The 18,110-nt window shown below is 46.9% G+C and overlaps 1 protein-coding gene across 1 annotated transcript; it reads right to left on the bottom strand.

Moving 5' to 3' along the window:
• Positions 1–534: 534 nt before the first annotated feature.
• LOC124302972 (cytochrome P450 18a1) lies at positions 535–3,948 on the bottom strand. Its single transcript, XM_046759597.1, has 5 exons — positions 3,290–3,948; positions 3,059–3,180; positions 2,477–2,906; positions 2,124–2,388; positions 535–1,784 (listed from the first exon to the last, which is right to left on the bottom strand). The coding sequence occupies exons 1-5, from the start codon at positions 3,660–3,662 to the stop codon at positions 1,361–1,363; spliced, it is 1,614 nt and encodes a 537-aa protein (XP_046615553.1). The 5' UTR covers positions 3,663–3,948; the 3' UTR covers positions 535–1,360.
• Positions 3,949–18,110: the final 14,162 nt, after the last annotated feature.

The raw sequence follows: 18,110 nt of genomic DNA on the forward strand, positions 1-18,110 counted from the left end.
CGATGATGACGATTCCTTTGAAAGAATTATCCGTCGTATTGTAAGACGAATGTTTGACAGAGATGTATTAAACGAAGGAATCAAATCACCGTTCACATCATGTAGCAAATCACAACGATGACGACGAGGACGCCGGTCGTACGATAAGTGTAAAGTATGTACGCGCGTATGTGTGGGTATGTACGTATTATATGTGTATGTGTCTACTATCTATGTATGCATACTTACTAATTGTATAGTCTTATCGTTCTCTTTGCAAAAATTCGGTAATATATTCAAAATTTCATAAGGCGCGATTCGCTCGCTCGTCCACCGGCCGCGATCATTCTCATTGAGACAGTTTCGGTAAAATTTTTTACTCACCTAAACGATTCTCGACGCAGCAACTTGTTTGCCAAAGGAAATGTGTGTGTGTGTGTGTGTGTGTGTGTGTGTGTGTGTGTGTGTGTGTGTGTGTGTGTGTGTGTGTGTGTGTGTGTGTGTGTGTGTGTGTGTGTGTGTGTGTGTGTGTGTGTGTGTGTGTGTGTGTGTGTGTGTGTGTGTGTACGCAGATATAAGAGAAACGGATTCGTTCGGAAAATGAACACGGATATTTTATCAGAAATTGTTCTCGTAAATTTGAACGAAACTGCCTCAGTGATTTCCGATCGATTCAGCCGTGTAATATCCATAATATACGGGACTGAGTCTGCCTAGTTGAAAAGTTATGATCTATCTACACTTAATATACGTATATCTACATATATATGCATGTATATATGTATATATATATGTGTAATTTACATTACTGAACACATGGGTTTTCTTTGACGCTCACGGAATGAACATACAATAAATAATATGCCATTTGCAGTCGAAAATATATACATATTTGTATATATGCATCGAACGTCGCGAACTTGTTATATCGGTGTGTCTGCGTGTGTTTCTTTGTGTATGTTTATCCATACACGTTTATATTATATCATACCATATTACCTTGTATCGTAATATTGATCGATGGTGAATATATGACGCGACGTATAACGATCGATGGTAAAATCTTTCTTAGCCCTGATCACGTTACGTTACTTCGGGATGAAAGAATTAATAAAAAAAAAAATAGTTAAATAGACCGTTCAACCGTGACGCAGCTAATTATATAGGATAATCACACAAGTTCGTCGATCAGTAATGGCACTATTCACCCCTCCCTCCCCCCTCCCCACCCTCTCTCTCTCTCTCTCTCTCTCTTCCTCTCTCACATACACTCTTCCCAATCAGCCGGGAAGTCAATTGAGGCCCAAAATAGATCGGTCAATTGATCGATCGATCACCCGTTAGGAACTACCGTGCTTTCGGGACCCGCAAAACGAACGCTTTAGTGGCCCCCGACGTTTCTCAGCGAACCGGTGGCCCATTCGAGGGACTCCAAGTCGATCCCCTCGAAGGTGCGCTGGTTCAGACAGACCTTGAACGGGTCGGGTGTTACCGTGATCCCGGCGTTTCCCCGGAGGCTGGGAAGAGAAGCTCCCTCGGGTAGGCTGATGTCGAAGGTGTGGAGCAGCGAGCTGAAGAATAGGAACAACTCCATTCTCGCGAGCACGTCTCCCAGGCACATCCGACGGCCAACTCCAAAGGGTATGAAGTACTCTGGTTTCGTCACCTTACCCTCCGCCGACAAGAAGCGCTCCGGTCTGAACGCCTGCGGCTCGTTCCAAAGCTCCGGGTCCATGTGGACCGCGTGGAGGAGCGGGACTATCTGGGTACCAGCCGGTATCGTGAAGCCGTTAAGCCTGACGTCCCTGGAAACCAGAAGGAGAGGGCTTCGTTAAGTAAAGAGCTACCGATGGACTTTGCAAACATGTATACTGAAATCGGCGTCGCCGCACGCGCGAAAGTCGTCGTGATTTATGGCCGCGGAGATGACCGGGAGTGGCTAGAACTGAGCCCGGCTACGTCTACACGGTGTCACTGACCCCGGACCGTGTCTCGAACGGTGGGCTAGCCGCGGCTGGCCATTGCTTTCACTTTTCATTACAACGCGGCTTGTCGAATCTGCTGTTACAATGATCGCGCCGCGGGCGGGGACAATCGGAGGTCTAAAACCGCGTCTGTACGCATGTAGAATATGATGGGCTCACCTTGTCGTCGCGTGCGTTGTTCCTAGGGGCACTATGCTCGACCTCCGGAGTATCTCCAGGATCGTCGACTCCGTTATCGGGAGGAACGGGACGTCCTCGAGAGCTGGCAATCGTGAGCGACCTACCACGTGGTCAAGCTCCTCCTGCACGGCTCGGATCGCCTCAGGGTGGTGGAGCATCAGCACTACCGCCCACTCAAGTGTCGTTTTTATCGTCTCCATGCCAGCTGAGAAGAGATCGCCGAGGATCTGCTGCATCTGGCGGTCTGGAATCAGAGACAGTGATGGGTGTTATTTGAGGAAATCGAGTCAACGACGATAAGCACCGAGGGCGCGGAAGAGCGACTGTCTTACCGTGGTTCATTCCTTGGAAGAGCTGCGCGTCGCGACCCTCGCTCTTGGCCTTCTGGATCTCTAGGAGGTACGCGTCGACTAGGTCGCGGATGTTACCCTCGTCGAAGGTCGCGCGGTGCTGGTCTACCGTCTCTTGGAAGAAGGTTGCCATCTCGGAACGGTTCTCCCGTATCTTGTCGCGGATCTTTTGGATGCCAGGGAGGAATCGGATCACCGGAATGAAGTTGACCGCCACCATGCTGCCGAACAGCCTGAACCCCTCTTCGATCAGGATCATGAACCGTTTGAACCGGCTGTCGCCGTGGTGGAATCGCACCCCCATTATTATCGAGCATATCACGTTGCTTATCGACATTCCGAGTGAGGTCGATATGTTCGTCGGGGCGCCTTGTTGCACCGACAGCAAACGGAGGAAGGATTGAACTTCTCTCTGCAAGAGGAGATCAATTTTTTTGGTCAATTATAAGGTTTTCCGGAACTTTCACGAAATGGAGGAAAGAGACGATAACAAGGACATCTCACGACGCCGTTCACACGAATCTGGGGATACAGGGTGAGAAAAACGTTACTGCAAACACTCACCATTATTTTTGACTCCATCGTCTTCTTCCCAGCGCCGAGATACGTCATCCCTAAACTCCTGAGGTTGTCGTGGAGGAACCTTCGCTGTTCTTTCCACATCGCTCCCTCTGAGTTTACGATACCTAAATCAACACAAACGACGGGATTCGATCAGTTTTCGCTCTTACGTGAAGAACGGCAGGACGCGGCGGACAAAGAGAAGGCCTCGAGGGTGGTTCGTTGACAACTTACCGTATCCGCCCAGGATGTTCATGAATTCGTTGTGGGGTCTGCCGTTGAATTCCTCGCGTCTAAAAGTGTCGCGAATCGCCCTGTAATCGCTGAGTACGACGACGAGCTGGGAACCGAGTCTGGCGCTGAACATGGATCCGTACTTCTTGGCGAGCTGCCCGAAGTGGAGATGGATGTCGCCCTTGAGGAAGGGCAGGTATCCAACGACCGGAAGGCCCCACGGACCCGGCGGCAGAGAGCGGGTGAATTCTAGCCACTGGGCCGATCTGACGATCGCGAACACTCCGACGAACACGATAAGTGTGAACATAACATTCTCCGGCGATCCGCCGAGCACCCTCCATGCCCACTTGACCGCGTACTCCACCAACATGTCTGAATAAGGGTTCAAGTGGCTGGATCACGTCTCGGTGAACACACCGTCGATACAGTCTCTTATGAACGATTTATATACCGTTTGAATATTGGGTATTCAACCCTCGATGTGTGCCCGTAAGAACTCGAAACCGACAAATGAATAAACGAGCCCGAATCGCCGCTGTTGGCCTGATCAAAGAAGCGCGATGCTGCACGATCAACGATTGCGGCTAATACGGCTGCGGCGAAGAGACACGGTCGGCTGGCTCTGTAACGTGCGAACTGTACGAGTCTGAGGAAGAATGAGTGTGTACTAACATACACCTTCGTGTCATTCCTGTCTTATATAGTGACTCATCAGCCTAGGCCTACCGTCGTCGGCGGCTAGGGGGGGCGGCCAGGGTGGAGGGGATCCGTCGACCGCAGGAGTGCCTGAATCTCTTTGCGAGGGCGGGCCTCGCCAGGCGCGCGACCACCCGCTCGTCTTCGGGAATGTCGAGCGGTGGGGTCTGCGACGAGTGGAGGGGAGCGCCCGGGCGAAGTCGAGGGGTCCGACTCCCGCGCCTCAGACGGGGCCCGACGCCGGGTCCGACGGCCCGTCGGGTGCGCGCGCGTCGCTCGACCAACGGAGCTCGACGCCACGCGGTTGGATCCCGTGCGGTAGGTCGCGTCGAAGGAACCCGGGCTATGCTGCAGGCCGCTTCTTAGCATCAAACGGTGAAGGGGTACACGGGCCAACGCGGGGGACGGACGACCTCCGTCCTTCCTGATCGCATTCCGATTCCCCTGCATCTCCGCACCCGCGGGTCAACGAACCCTGAGCCGCTGTGACGATGCTCCAATAATCCCTCCTCCCCACCACCCTCCCTCACGTCGCTCGCCCGTCGACCGTCCAGAGACGGACCCCGAAATACCGGCTAACCGTTTCACAGCGTCGAGGGGTGCAGGCCTCGCATCTGTGTCGGAATTTTTACTCCTTCGTAGCCCCCCCACCCTTCCCCTCACGCGCGTCTATGTATGGAATACTTAATTTTTCACACGTTTCCTTTTATTTGGTTTTCTTCTCAGTTTTTTGCTTGTCGAGAATGAGTGATATGCTTACGACTGGTTCTCCGAGTAAGGAGGGGAGATACTTAATTCTTCTACCGATCATTGTGAAGGCGCGGGGAGGGAATTATTGTTGCTATCATTTTTGTCTTTCAATCCGAGTCTCTCTCTTTCTCTACGTCGTGACGACTGTGTTTTTCTCACCACGTTTCGGAGAATCCTCCCGTAAATTCCATGGGCATAGCCGTGTTAAGCGGATAATATGTATCAATCAATTACCTTAGTCTCGGAATTTTAGAAAGCATGAAAAAGTTATTCCATTTTTTGTAATTCTTGTAAAAAATGTACCATTCAACGTAGAGAATTTATGTACCGCTCTTATTTTACGATTATGACTCTCCCTCGTTTCTGCCAAAGTGATTCGGTACACCCATCTGCGATATTATTTCACACAACCGCGAATACTCCTTTTTCACGTATACTTGCATTCAAGAGCGCACGATAATTGCCCGTTAATTATGCTCCAGGACCTTTAGCTTGCTGCAACTGCGTCACGGCGTGGGTGCAGCGATCAAAAGAAAAGGACGAAACGGCGACAGCCCGTTCGCACGTATTCGATGCTGACGTAGGTAGACACACAGCACCGACGCAAATGATTATAAAACTCTCGGAGTTTGGTTCGCCTTTTATTTCTACCTCTGACAGTGCAGTTTCCATTTGTTATACACGTTTGACTTTGGTAATATATTGTAAAAAATGTTTCGACCGATTTGACCGTTCAATATTCTCCGAAACGCTGACGCGTGTGTTTTTTTAAAAAAAAAAATTCTTATCCCCATAAGAATCGTCCTTCACGGCCCTCCGACTCAACGCAGCGCTCGAATTCATCACGTCGCATCGATTACACGTAACGATACGAAAATCGAAATTTACTATCAGAAAATAAACCCACATTGTCACCGAAACGACGATCCGATCGGTGACGTTCGCCTCCGTACTATACTTATCTGTTCTGGTCGTTCACCTCCTGTCGGTACACTATACCCCGAGGGGTTCCTGATGACGAAGACGCTGTTTCCGATGCTTCTTCCAATCTCTGCGGTACAAAAGAAAACACAGATTATTCCCTTATCGTTTATCGCTGCAGCGCGATGAATGCACATCTGCCCCTAATCGTTCGGCTCACGATTCGGCAATCGACAAAACGAAGAAGTATGCGGGTTTCGAACGACCTTACCTCGCTCCTCGGAGAAAGAGAGAAGAGCTCGTATCCTGGGTCGCGATCCGAGGCTAGGTGATAAGGCGCCTTATCGGTGGTTCTGGGTCCGACCCCGTGGGTGTCGGGGGAGGAGGGAGGCCGAGACTAATGAGTAAAACAATGGGGGTCATTGACCGGCGTATCGGTACCATTCGGTAAGTCGGTGGCAGTGGCGAATACGCGGGACCCGATCGCGCCCATCCCGGTTAACATGCGGCAGCCTCTTGGAATATTAAATAGATACAGTTACCGAGGGCCTCGAGCAATTTGCGATTGTTTACATGTGAGGCCGTTGCCCAGAGGAACAGCTCTCCTCACCACGCGACGCTCTTTCGATCACGGAGCTGCGCCTTCGGCCTTATACCTGTGGCACATGCTTCACACGTCGCGGTGCTGCATCCGCAGCTACTCGATGGAAATGCGCTACGAGCCATCACCTGCTCGCATACCTTACAGAACTACCAACATCCAACTCGTTTGCTACCCCGGAGCAGCTTGCGTTGGATATTGTCGCCTTCTTCTTCTACCTTCGACCACGACTCGGTGTCTAGCTTTCAGGGAATTCGGGCATCCGTATCCTGGAATTTTTGTATTTTCTTCCTCGCTATAGTGTACGATTTTTCGAAATGAAGATAATTACCATCCGCGAGAGATTGTGAAAAATATAAATAAGTACTAAAAACAGTTAATACTTTCAGAATGATGTTTTGATCTTTCGAAAGAATGGCGTTAATCTTAATTTTCCGTTAGTTTCTTAAAATTGGAGTTATTATTGATATATTTGGTGAGTTGGGTTTAAAAAAAATTAAACTTGACGAAAAATTTGACCATTTTAACTTACGATGCAGAAATATCTGATGTCTAATTTTGAGCTAATTGTCATGAAAAAAGTGAGTTTGTTAGTAAAGTTAGGTTGAAACGAGTTCTGGAAAAATGTCTATTCGTTCGTGTGAAAAACTGGGATACGTCAGGGAATTTTACCACCCTGACGATGACTCTTCTTCCTGGTAGCGGACGGTACGAATAAACATCCCTGAAAATAATTCTACTTTTACCGCACCTTACAGTAGGTTCCAAATGTCATCTGTTCGCGTTACCCGGTATAACGATTAAGCTAATGGGGGATTAAAATCTGGATCATCGACCAGAAGACGCTCGCATAGCGACTCTTCTTCGATCGTTCACTTCCGTCGCATTTATATGAGAAAAACGTCGCGTTTCGTGGATGGACGGTTAAAGAGGCCGAAAATCTAGACGATCGGCTAGCCGGAACTCGTGAGATATATCAAGGTATAGAGGCGGGCTGCTGTATGGCTGTATGCCTGGATGTATGTATAATACAAGGTACGTGTAAGAGGTTCGTTCGTTCGTTCGTTGTCTTCCATGGAGTGCGGGGCGGTACTGGCGCATGGCGGTTTTTATCGACGGAATCGAGAACGCGCGAGGCAAATTGCTTAATTGGGTCAGCACACAGCTCGAGCAGCGCTGTTCGAGTGCCATGCCGGGGCAAATTTCGAGTGTTTAAATTCCCGCAATAGGTTACGTGTGCGCGTGAATCGCGGTTATACAGACCTCGGATTTGGCGGAAAAACAAAAAATTTAATTTCTTTATTTCTGCTTCAACCTTACATTTTTTTTTTTTTTTTTCATCTTGCCTCTGTTATACGAATAACTCGCGCGATTGGAATAAACGCTCTACTATTATACCTGAGTGATCTTGCTGCGATGAACCTCTACGCTCCTGTCAAAAGAAAATAAAAACGAATCACACCGGCCGGCTGGCCACTCTTCTGGAAAATCTGGAAAACTTGGAATTAACAGGAAATTTCATTTGCCATGGAAAAGTTGGGGAATCGTCGGGGAATTTATAGAAATACTCGTCTCAAGGGAGCACGTACGTCTAGGTCTGAAAAAAAAAAATATGTTTCGATATCCCGGTAATGGAAACAAGGGTTATTTTATACGCTGACCAAAAATTTGTTCCTCAAAAACCCGAGCTTAGCCCTGATATCAGTACAGAGTACATGTACAGAGAACTCAGTTCTTCAAAATCGAATGGATAGTCGTCATTTATGCTGTACCATAACTGCTGATTTGGAAAGAAAATACAAAAAAAGCGAAGTTAGGTGATTGCCAAAAAATGAATGAAAATCAACGTTTCTGGTATATTTGGGGAGAAAATCGATCAGGGAAAGACTTGAAATTGGATTTAGGAAAACAGGGAAAAGTGGGATTTTTCAAATCAAAATTGAGTGGCCACCCTGACTGACACGTACGTCACTTGAATCATAAACACGTATTATCCAGACGCGGGAGATCGGCAAATAAGTTGCGAGTATCGAGTTTCCTAGAAAGCTCGAGGTGCTCTTTGGAAATCGGGACGACTCGCGATCCGATGATCGAATTCGAATCGAATTTAAACCGTTACCGGTTCGCGTTTCTGCCGGGACGATAAATCCTCGGGCGATTAGCTCGGTGCCGTGCACAACACCCCCCCATTGTTAACGAGCCGTTTCATCGCAGGTTTGCGAATATCCCGCATTTCAGCGATTCCTCGGAGATCGAACGAGCGTGCGCGTAAACAACGAACCGGCGATAAGGCCCCTCGACGTCTCTCTGGATCTGGGTCAGCCTAGGACCCCGGTCCCCTAGGACCCCGCGGCTCGGCCATCTCGGCGACGTCGCCCTCCGTCGCGTTCCTCGTGATTTACGGTCAACTCGGTGTGCGGAGGAGGCTAGCGGGACCCGGGATATCTGGTCCTTGAAAAGGAACAATACGCGAACCGGGTCAACCGGGTCGATCTCACCGCAAAACGACCAGTTTAAACGAGCGCGCCCGGTTTTGTACGCCCGGTTATAACCGAGACAATATCGTACCATCGTACAAAAACTAGAATACGCTGATACGTGGGTGCGGCATGCGGGGGTGACTCTAATCAGGACTTCGTTTATGCCTGGAGACTTCTCGCTTCAAACCTCAAGATTTGCAAAACTTCGTCCAACGAGGACGAGGACCGTTCACGGGACCTGCTGTCGCATGGCAACTGACCCAACGTACAAACTGTGTATTGGGAAATTTTCAAGCTTCGTTATTTTCCGAAATACACGATTAATAATCGAACATTTCGTTGTCGTTTGGTTGGGAAAATTTCAGCATTGAAAATGTTTCTGCAATTGGGATTTTGGCAGAGTGGTTACGGGAAAACGTAAAGTCTATCCAATCGTCGTCGTTAGGGTGGAATTGAGACGAATAGGCACTTTATTTTTTCGAATCGCTGACTACCGTGTGTTTTATTGGCATGGATGTATACATGCGTATTCCTGGTTTATTAATAAACGATAAAAAGATTTGAAATTATTTTTATCTTGAATGTTTGATTTGTGTTTACGTCGATGTTGTTACTAGTGTAAACTATAAATGTGTCTGTATCCTGGTTATTGATAAATCGAATGTAATCCTAGTACGATGTTGATTCTAAACTCTTGTAACTAAATTTGCAATTCCGCCAATAGTTACACCCTGTGTAATATCTGTGGATCTTTTCAATAGTTTCGTGATTATATCTTGTTAATTACGAGGATTATAATCATACGATTGAGGCAAACGTCTTTTGAGTCTTTTTTTTTCATCGTTGTAGGAATAATGCGGTCATGTACGTACCTGTATACGTATTGGTCTAAAAACGTTACAATTTAAACTCGTTGTGAATAATAATTTCCAACAACGCTTTGTATCCCTGTGCGATTGAATAATTATATACCTATACCTTATGTATAATATGCATATCTAAACGATCGTCAGTTGAGGCGAATTAAACTTGGATCATACTGTATAATTGTAAAACACGGGACCGCAGGTCTTCCGTTCTCCGTTACGTGTAGTTTCGACGTAGGAGCGCCGTTACGTAATTTTTACAGGAGCGGCGTGTATGAGAGAAGAAGCTCATCGGTGGAAAACCGACGTCGGAGACACACCTCCGTATTTTTATCGGTTCGACACGAGAGATATTTGCTATGAAAAAATCGTCTGAGAAACTAGTTAAAGGAGTGATGAAAAAGTGGATATCGATATGTTGTAATTCACGATGATCGCGAAAAGATTTCACGTCAGAAATTAGCGCGAGCCGCTCTTTCGGCGTTTCCACGCGTCCCGCGAATAATATCGAATGTGAAGTCGCGTTGTTTGGGGGCGTTTCGAAACCGTATGGCAGGAAGAATGCGAGTAATGCGATTTCGGCAGTATTTTAACAGCCGAAGCGATTTCGAAGAAGCCATCTCAGCTATTAACCCGCGATTGTCACAATTGGCACCGTTTATCGAACGAATCAAGTCTTACATAACCGACCGCTATACCCGGCTCGACCTATATTGCAAAATTATGGACAGTCGATACATGTGCATTATTTTATTCCAAAAAATAAAAAGCAAGCTAAGCACATCGCGTACGATATACGCGACACAAATCGTGTGTGTAACGACGAGTTGAATTGACTTATGTACGTGAGGAGCATTCCGTTCGTTTAACGAAAATCCAACGCTATATCGACGTACCGATAACCAACGTTCGAAAATATGCTTGCACCTGCAATGTTCATCAACAACTTATTCCGTACGACATCACTTCTCAAAATCTCCCCCCAGTCTCGTCAATGCCGTGCACTAATTGCCAAGAGTAACGCACCTTCACTGTCAAAAACATGGTGGTGTGATAGAAATTGACCAGAATTCGTCGATGCGGTAGACTACTATTGACCAATTTTTGTCGCCAATTCATCGTCCGAGAGTTTTTTATTGATGTTAGCTACAAGTCTTAGTTTGACACCGAACTATTGTCTATAGAAATCAGGATAGCTACCTTTCAACCAATCGAAAATAAGTTCCAAACTTTGTCTCACTCTTCTATCATACATGTATATATACTAGATAATACTCAAGGTACAGGTTTGTCTAATTTACAAACTCCACGTGTCTATCTATTTTCCGTTTAGAATGTTCCATTAATTTTCACCTCAGGCGTAGGAATACTGTGTCGATGTAATAAAAATAGGGACACCGTGTCTACGAGTATTCCAGGTAACATGTAGTCATTTTGAAAACGGTGTAACCGACGTTACTCGGGTACGAAGGTGAGTTCTCGGAGTCTTAGGTCCAACAAACAAAAGTCAAATAACTTGACGTTCCGGCCCTTTGAGGGAAGCGGGGGAAACTGTATAATATATTCATAACTATTAATATGATTCCGGCGTATTTCACGTATTTTATGTAGGTAGAGGTACTGATTAATCATTTCTGTCTCGTTGGCTGTTTATTGTCTTCTCAGTTTACACATTGATCGTTTTTATGTATTATTTACGCTCGTGAATACATTACACGGCCTACCTTCAAAGGGCCGAAACGTAAAGTTATTTGAGTTTTGTTTACTGGACCTAAGACTCCGAGAACTCACACTCGTTAATTGGATCAGGCCGATACAACATTACAACAAGTTACTCACGCAAATTAGAATGAAAACGATGTCAGCCGGATTTCACAATCAGCATGTCGGATACAACGAGTATGATCGTGTAGGATTTGTTCTCATCGGATATGAAATCGGTCGGACGGTCGTAACGGCAAAGGTTCTACGAAATTCTGTCTAACGAGGAACGGGAGAGCCGAACCAATCGGAAAACCTTTCCGAACCCTTCGGCGTTTTTTAATCGAATAACGACCGTCAGCGCTCACGTCTCCGAGCGTTTACGAGGCACGTCAGGTGTCAGGTGAAGGACCGGCGGTTCACGGCGGCGCCCGTGATCGACGAATTGGACGGTTACTCGATCGGCCATACCCGTTACCGTCACTGACCACCGCCAACGGGTCAACGACCGCACAGCCCTCGGTACGAGAAGTCACATGTGGCACCCCTCGTGCCCCGGAGTCGATAGTCTGGCGCTTAATTCCCTCGGTCACCGATCTCCGGTCCACTCGGATATCGCCGCGATCCATCCGCCCATCCACCGCGTCTCGTAGATCCCTCGAGTCACGCAGGTGTAACCCCGATGTGATCCAGACTTCGAAAGGATCCCAGAAGCGGGATCTAACAAAGGTCAACTTTGCCAAACGGTGATCAGGCGAGTTGGAATTTTATCCAGATCGAAGAGGTCGGAAAGAAATCGTTCGTTCTCCAACGCTGGGAAACTAGAGAAACGAAACGTTCGGATGACCGATTATTACCGACCCTCTGATTCGCGTTATCAGGGTTTTCTCTTCGCCCCCAATGGAGAAAATCGGTTGCGAATTTATCTTGCGAAAGATGGGATTTTCGCGCAAGGAGAGAGCAAGAGGATCGAGAGTAGGATCACCCGTTAAGCGATCGTATACCGTCGGCTTGGACGTGGATGCCGTTTGGTTGATCAGGTAACAAGAGCATTGTGTTGTGCTCGATGGTATCGAGTCGTTAGTAGTGTTAACTGTACATAATCAACGATCGAGCAATCGACAGCTGAAGTGTATCCCTGTGATTGAACTGGGGCACGCCTTGACGAGCGGTATACATATACGTACATATATATGTATACAAGACGATAAGTTGAGTTAGCCGTAAAGTTTAACGACCTCTCGATAGTCGTCTGTATGTTATACCTATATTTCGGTATAATATGCTCTTTCGGCTAACGACTTTCGGCAGCTGTTGTCCGCCTCTCGTCCTCCCGGGTCGACCGTCGTTCCGAATGACGCGACCGATATTAGACGCTGGTTATAGACGCATATCGCAGGTACGATTTGTTCGACGACGGTGAGAAAATCAACGGTTAACGACCCGGCGAGCCGTTCAACTTCTGGATTCTCCATCGGAGAAGAAGAATACGGCACCGTATTACCTCCACGACTCACCGTCGCGCTCATGTCCCGCTCGTGCACCTATTTTATCGCGATTCCAGTCTCTTCGAGCGTCGCCACACTCGTCACCTTGCCGATGATGCCTCTTTTTGCGGCAAACTGATAGATTTTGACCATCGGGAACCGGGACTCGATTATTGCCGTTGCATGGACGGATTTCGGACTATTTTTTTTATACTTTACATCGGAAGATACGGATGCGGAGGGGGAGGAGGTCGCTGTGTGGCTCTTAGACTCGCTTTGGGACTCGGAGTTGTCAGAGGCAAGGTGTGGTCGTCATGCTCGTTGTACGTAGGTATAAACCGCTGTACCTCCAACGCGTTTCAGTACAGAAGTCAAGTTTCTTTGCAAAATACCGATACTTGGATCTGGGACGAAATGAACGTTCACACCCGTCGACGTAGCGTGTCGAACAGGCGAAAAATCCGCCAACAGTTTGACCCAGAGACTTTCGCATGCTGTCACCTGCAGTTTAAACCTAATTGGTCACACTGGGTGAAATTTACCTTATAACGCGACAGTATTCCGGCACGTCTAACTTTGTTATTCGTACGTCTATCTCCGCGGTTCACGTACGCGTGACAAAATTAAGCAAAGCATATAGACGCCGATTACTGATCTGAGGATCGTCGTGCTGGGTCGACGACCCAGCTCGTTTATATTGACGTAAAATTAAACATACCTACAGCATGTTGTACATATACATACATATATCTAACAACGGTGCTGCAGTAGCAATTAATTACGCAATGCGGAATAAGCGTTGACGCGTGTTTGTAAATCGTGCGTATTTTGCTTCTGGATGATCGTATTACCGTTGCGGTCGTCTCGTTCACCTTGTCTTTTATTATGTATCCGCTTTTCACCTGTCCATGTCTCCAGTCGAAACACGCGGAAGTCTTTGGTTATTGCCGAATATTGAGGCGTCGAGGAGTGCCTGAAACTTGGAACAATGTCCGATTTTCACCGATGGTTCGTAGGACCGGCCCACGCGGTTAAACTCGTGAGTTTGAGACCGACACCGTTCGCATTTGGTTTCCCTAACGGAATTTGGTTACAAACGGGCTTCCTATTCGACTCGGATTTCGTCTGCCGTACGATGCACTAGACTGCACGATTCTATTACACTTTATTTCTTCAAGTTTCGGTATAACAATGTGTCATATATATGTACCATAAGTTTTGCCAAGAGTTAGGGAAATTTTTACTCGTATCATCAGTTATATGATCAGGCATCACGCCATCAACGTTGCGAGTTATATCCGTCTGCGAGGACTCGAGCCGTCACTCCGTGCGAAATAAAAAGACCCTCGTCGTCGGATGGAAGATGACGAGAGAAATGACCCCTGGATTTACGGTTCGGTTCTAGCTGCGGAAATATTTACTGCACGCCGTGAGTGGGACGACTCGTGATGTCCGGTAAAAAAAATCCGTACCGAATTCAAGGACATTAAAGTTAGAATATTTTCAGGACACAAGTTAAATTAAATGATAGTTTCCAGGACCTTTGAAGGACTAGCAAAATTCAAGGACATTTCCATGGACCGATCGACACACCATAAGCCCGTGAGCTTCTCTCTTTCAATTAGAGGCAAAGACGTCGGTGTGTTGGTAGCGCGGCTTACGTCGATAGTGAGAGTGAGAGTGCGAGTGCGAGAATTCCTGGGAGGGCTGTGACCGTTGACAAGCAAGTACACTCATCGGCGGTGACTTTGGTTCGAGAGGAAAAGTGAACCGATCCAACGTTGCTCGTTCGATATTATTGGTATGCAGATGTCCACGTTCATAATTGTAGGTTTGCGCGCGTGTTTCGGAATGACGCAACGCGGTGCTTCGGACGGTATTTCAACCGGGATGAAATGAGAGCACCTTTGACATTTTCACGGTCACGTTGTTTACACCGCGACAAATTCTTTCGTGTCAAAGACTCCGCGATTCCATCTCATTCTCGTTTCTTTTCTTTTTCGCTGCTGTTTCTTTATCTCGTCAACTTATCAACGTACGTGTAGATGTACATATTTCACCCGTCTCTTATTATGCGTCGCAGCATCCGGTCTTCGACCTTATACTCCGATCGAGAATGAGGAAAACCCAAGACTTTGTATGAGTTGGTAAATATTCACTATTATACCAAAGAAACAGCATAATTTATATCATCACGCACGAATCCCGTGGAGGGAAGTTTATCATCTTCTTCGTTTCAATGCCGGGAACAAGTTATGCTATCTCACCATCTTCCACCGATATTACGCATCGCGTAACGTTCTATTACTGAATTGACTGGACCACATATTTTCCCTCAGGAGTCAGTCCGAGGTCTGGGTCTGGGTTACGGTCTCATACCTATACCTACCTACTCTACCGATATACTCACGAGGAATGCGAGCGGTTGGTCGATACTGCGAATCGGTTCGGTCCCTCGTCGAATTCCTGCGTTAAGAGAGGAACGCATCTTTTGCCCGACCAGAACAAACCTGACCAGATCATGGTGACTTGCAAAATGATCCTCCGTCGTCATTATTGAATGCCTTTTAATGCACCAGCTGAACCTCTTATTTCGACTCATCACCGACCGTCTGCATATACTTATACTACCCACCAGGAAAACCGGCGAACTTGAGTTCTTCTCATTGCCAGAGCTTCCAGAAGTTTAGCTGCACGTTTCGACCGTTCCAATGTTCCGTCAGGTCGTACCTTCGAGGCTCCTTCGCTTGTCCGGGTTATTAATAAACCGATCTATTCCCCTCTTTCTCTCTCTCTGTCCTCAACTCTCTTCTCGGTCGTGTGACGGATGCGTAGAAGTTTCGGGTTACCGCCTGTCGCACGCCGGTGGTATGCACACCTGAAATTCGAACGATGCCATCGCCGAGCTCTGGCACGTTGCTCGGGTAAACACCGTTGGACAAGGTCACGTCTGCCACCATGAACGACGTTGCTGCGGGACTGAAAAATCAACACGGTTTCGATCCGAGGTGCTCCTGGTCCCAGGAAGACGCACTGCGGCAATAAGACATTGTTTCACGCGTTCGGATGCCGAATTTTCAACGGTTTTTCACCTCTCGTATGTACGCATCATTTCATCTGCGGCGCGTGATGCGTACGTGCAATTTGACTCCCGCACCGTCAAACACACACGCCCAACGTATCATGTGGTATACAACGACATCGAGTTGCGCGTGGAATCTCCAACTTGCAAGGTGACACTTGGGGGGCATGAATATTCTCAAGGACCGCGCTGCAGCAGCGAGGATCGGTACAATTCGTGACCGTGATCGCGATCGCTATCTGATCGTCTTCGTCCCTTGGAACTAGACATCTTCAAGTCAAACCAAAATTTGAATCTCCAAACGAAGTATGATTTGAAACGAATTTCAACACCATTGTCCGTTAATACATCTCTCCTCGTTCAGCGAGCTGAAGCTCCCAGCTTAAGGAGGTACTCTGGTTGATTTCGACTTTGACGTACATGCATATCTCCAAATATCAAAGTCCACGTATCTCAAACGTGAAAATGTGTCGCAGTGTTTTTTTGTTCAGAATTGTATGTAGAATGGGACTGTTGAGTCCTTTTTCGCGTATCAGACACGTGGACTTCGATATTTGGAGATACGTATACACGCGAATCCTTAGCCGCTTGAATCCTTGAGAATGTGCTCCTAAATGACGTCATTTATATTTAACGCTAACAGTCGTGACGTCGTGTCTGGACTATCGCGTGACTTTTCTACTGCGCATATCCGTTTGAAGCACATCTTGTTTCCATACACTACGGACACCCCCTTAAGGTTATCTGCAGCAGTGACGATCCCGGGTCTGGAATTCGACCGGATCGATAACAGATCGATCAGAAACAAGTCCCGAATGTTGCAGAATTCCTGGCAACATCCATTTCCGAGAAGAAGGCGCAAGCGTAGGAGGTTCCACCTGCACGGGGCCCGGACCCCCTCAAGCTCATGAATGGGACGTTCTTAAGCCGTGAATCACGCCCGCTTCTCTTACCTCGGTCCCGGGACGTTTCCAAGAAGCATTATGCGTCGTGCATTTACCGGGTTCGTGCGAAGGGCGTCAGCCGAAGAAGGGGGGCTGCATCGGAGTCGACGTCACTCTCGACCCTGGCCTTGGCGAGGACACGTCACTGCACGTACTACGCCCGGACACCCTTCCACTCGCCGCGCTGTTATTCTCACGGGATATGAGACCGAGCAAGGGGGGTGAGTCCATGGTGTAAGGAAACAAGGTGTGCTCTAAACGGAGATGCGCAGTAGCGAGGTGACGCGATCGCCGCGTGATGATGTCACGAGGAAAAATTCCGTTTCTCTCGTGAAAAGTGCAACATAACCTCTGTTACCAATTACGCAGGCCTGCCAAGCACAACTTTTAATTTCCCCTTGAAATAATAATGCTTTTATTCGGTATTTAAATATGTTGAATTAAAATATAGCGCTATTTTTTTTTTTTTTTTTTTTTAACAGCACACCGAGATTTTCTTTTTCATGCTAGACGTGCATATTTACAGATTTTTGAACAAATTTTGTAAAAAAATTAAATATAATTAATATAAAACTGAACGTTTAGTTACATAAAATGAACAGTATTAGTTTTGAACAAGACTTAAGAGACTAGATAAATCAAAAAGAATTGTCATACCTTTCTCTACATTCTTCAAAACTCCTGTTCAATCTTTATATCTTTCACTTGGCTAGCTCCAAATATGCTTAAAATCACGATAAACAACAACTAGTGAGGGTAGATGGATATTTAAATATCAACACCACCATTAGTACATATAATTAACACAGAAATTGGAAGTCAACTCTAGTAGTACTCAGAAAACAGGGATGAAAAAATTGTCAGAAAATTTACGCGACAGTATTTTTTAAATATCTTTTTTCATAGATCTAAAATTCGAATATTATCCCCCCGTGAAATAAGTTCCGGTGGACGTAAGAATGAATGTCTGCTTTTACGGCCTTTAAAAATAGTGCTAAAAATTACGCCATATGGGGGGGGGGGGGGGGGGCAAGTTCTCATTCGCTTTATTATATAACAAGAACACGCTTTATTTTCTCACAACATGCAGGCTGAATCGGTGAAACTGAGACGTTTTTCGTCACCGACGATTCTCGAAGGGCTTCTACCATTTTTATCTCTCATTTACCCATCGGCTCAAGGGCGACTCCCGTCAGGCACTACGAGCTGTAAATAACTTGAGAATATCATCTCTCGAAACTCCCGCAACAACGCAATTTCGCTGCTGCAGGGGTGATTTTTTTTTTTTTT

This window comes from Neodiprion virginianus, chromosome 4 (genome assembly GCF_021901495.1).
Source record: "Neodiprion virginianus isolate iyNeoVirg1 chromosome 4, iyNeoVirg1.1, whole genome shotgun sequence".
Lineage (NCBI taxonomy): Eukaryota > Metazoa > Arthropoda > Insecta > Hymenoptera > Diprionidae > Neodiprion > Neodiprion virginianus.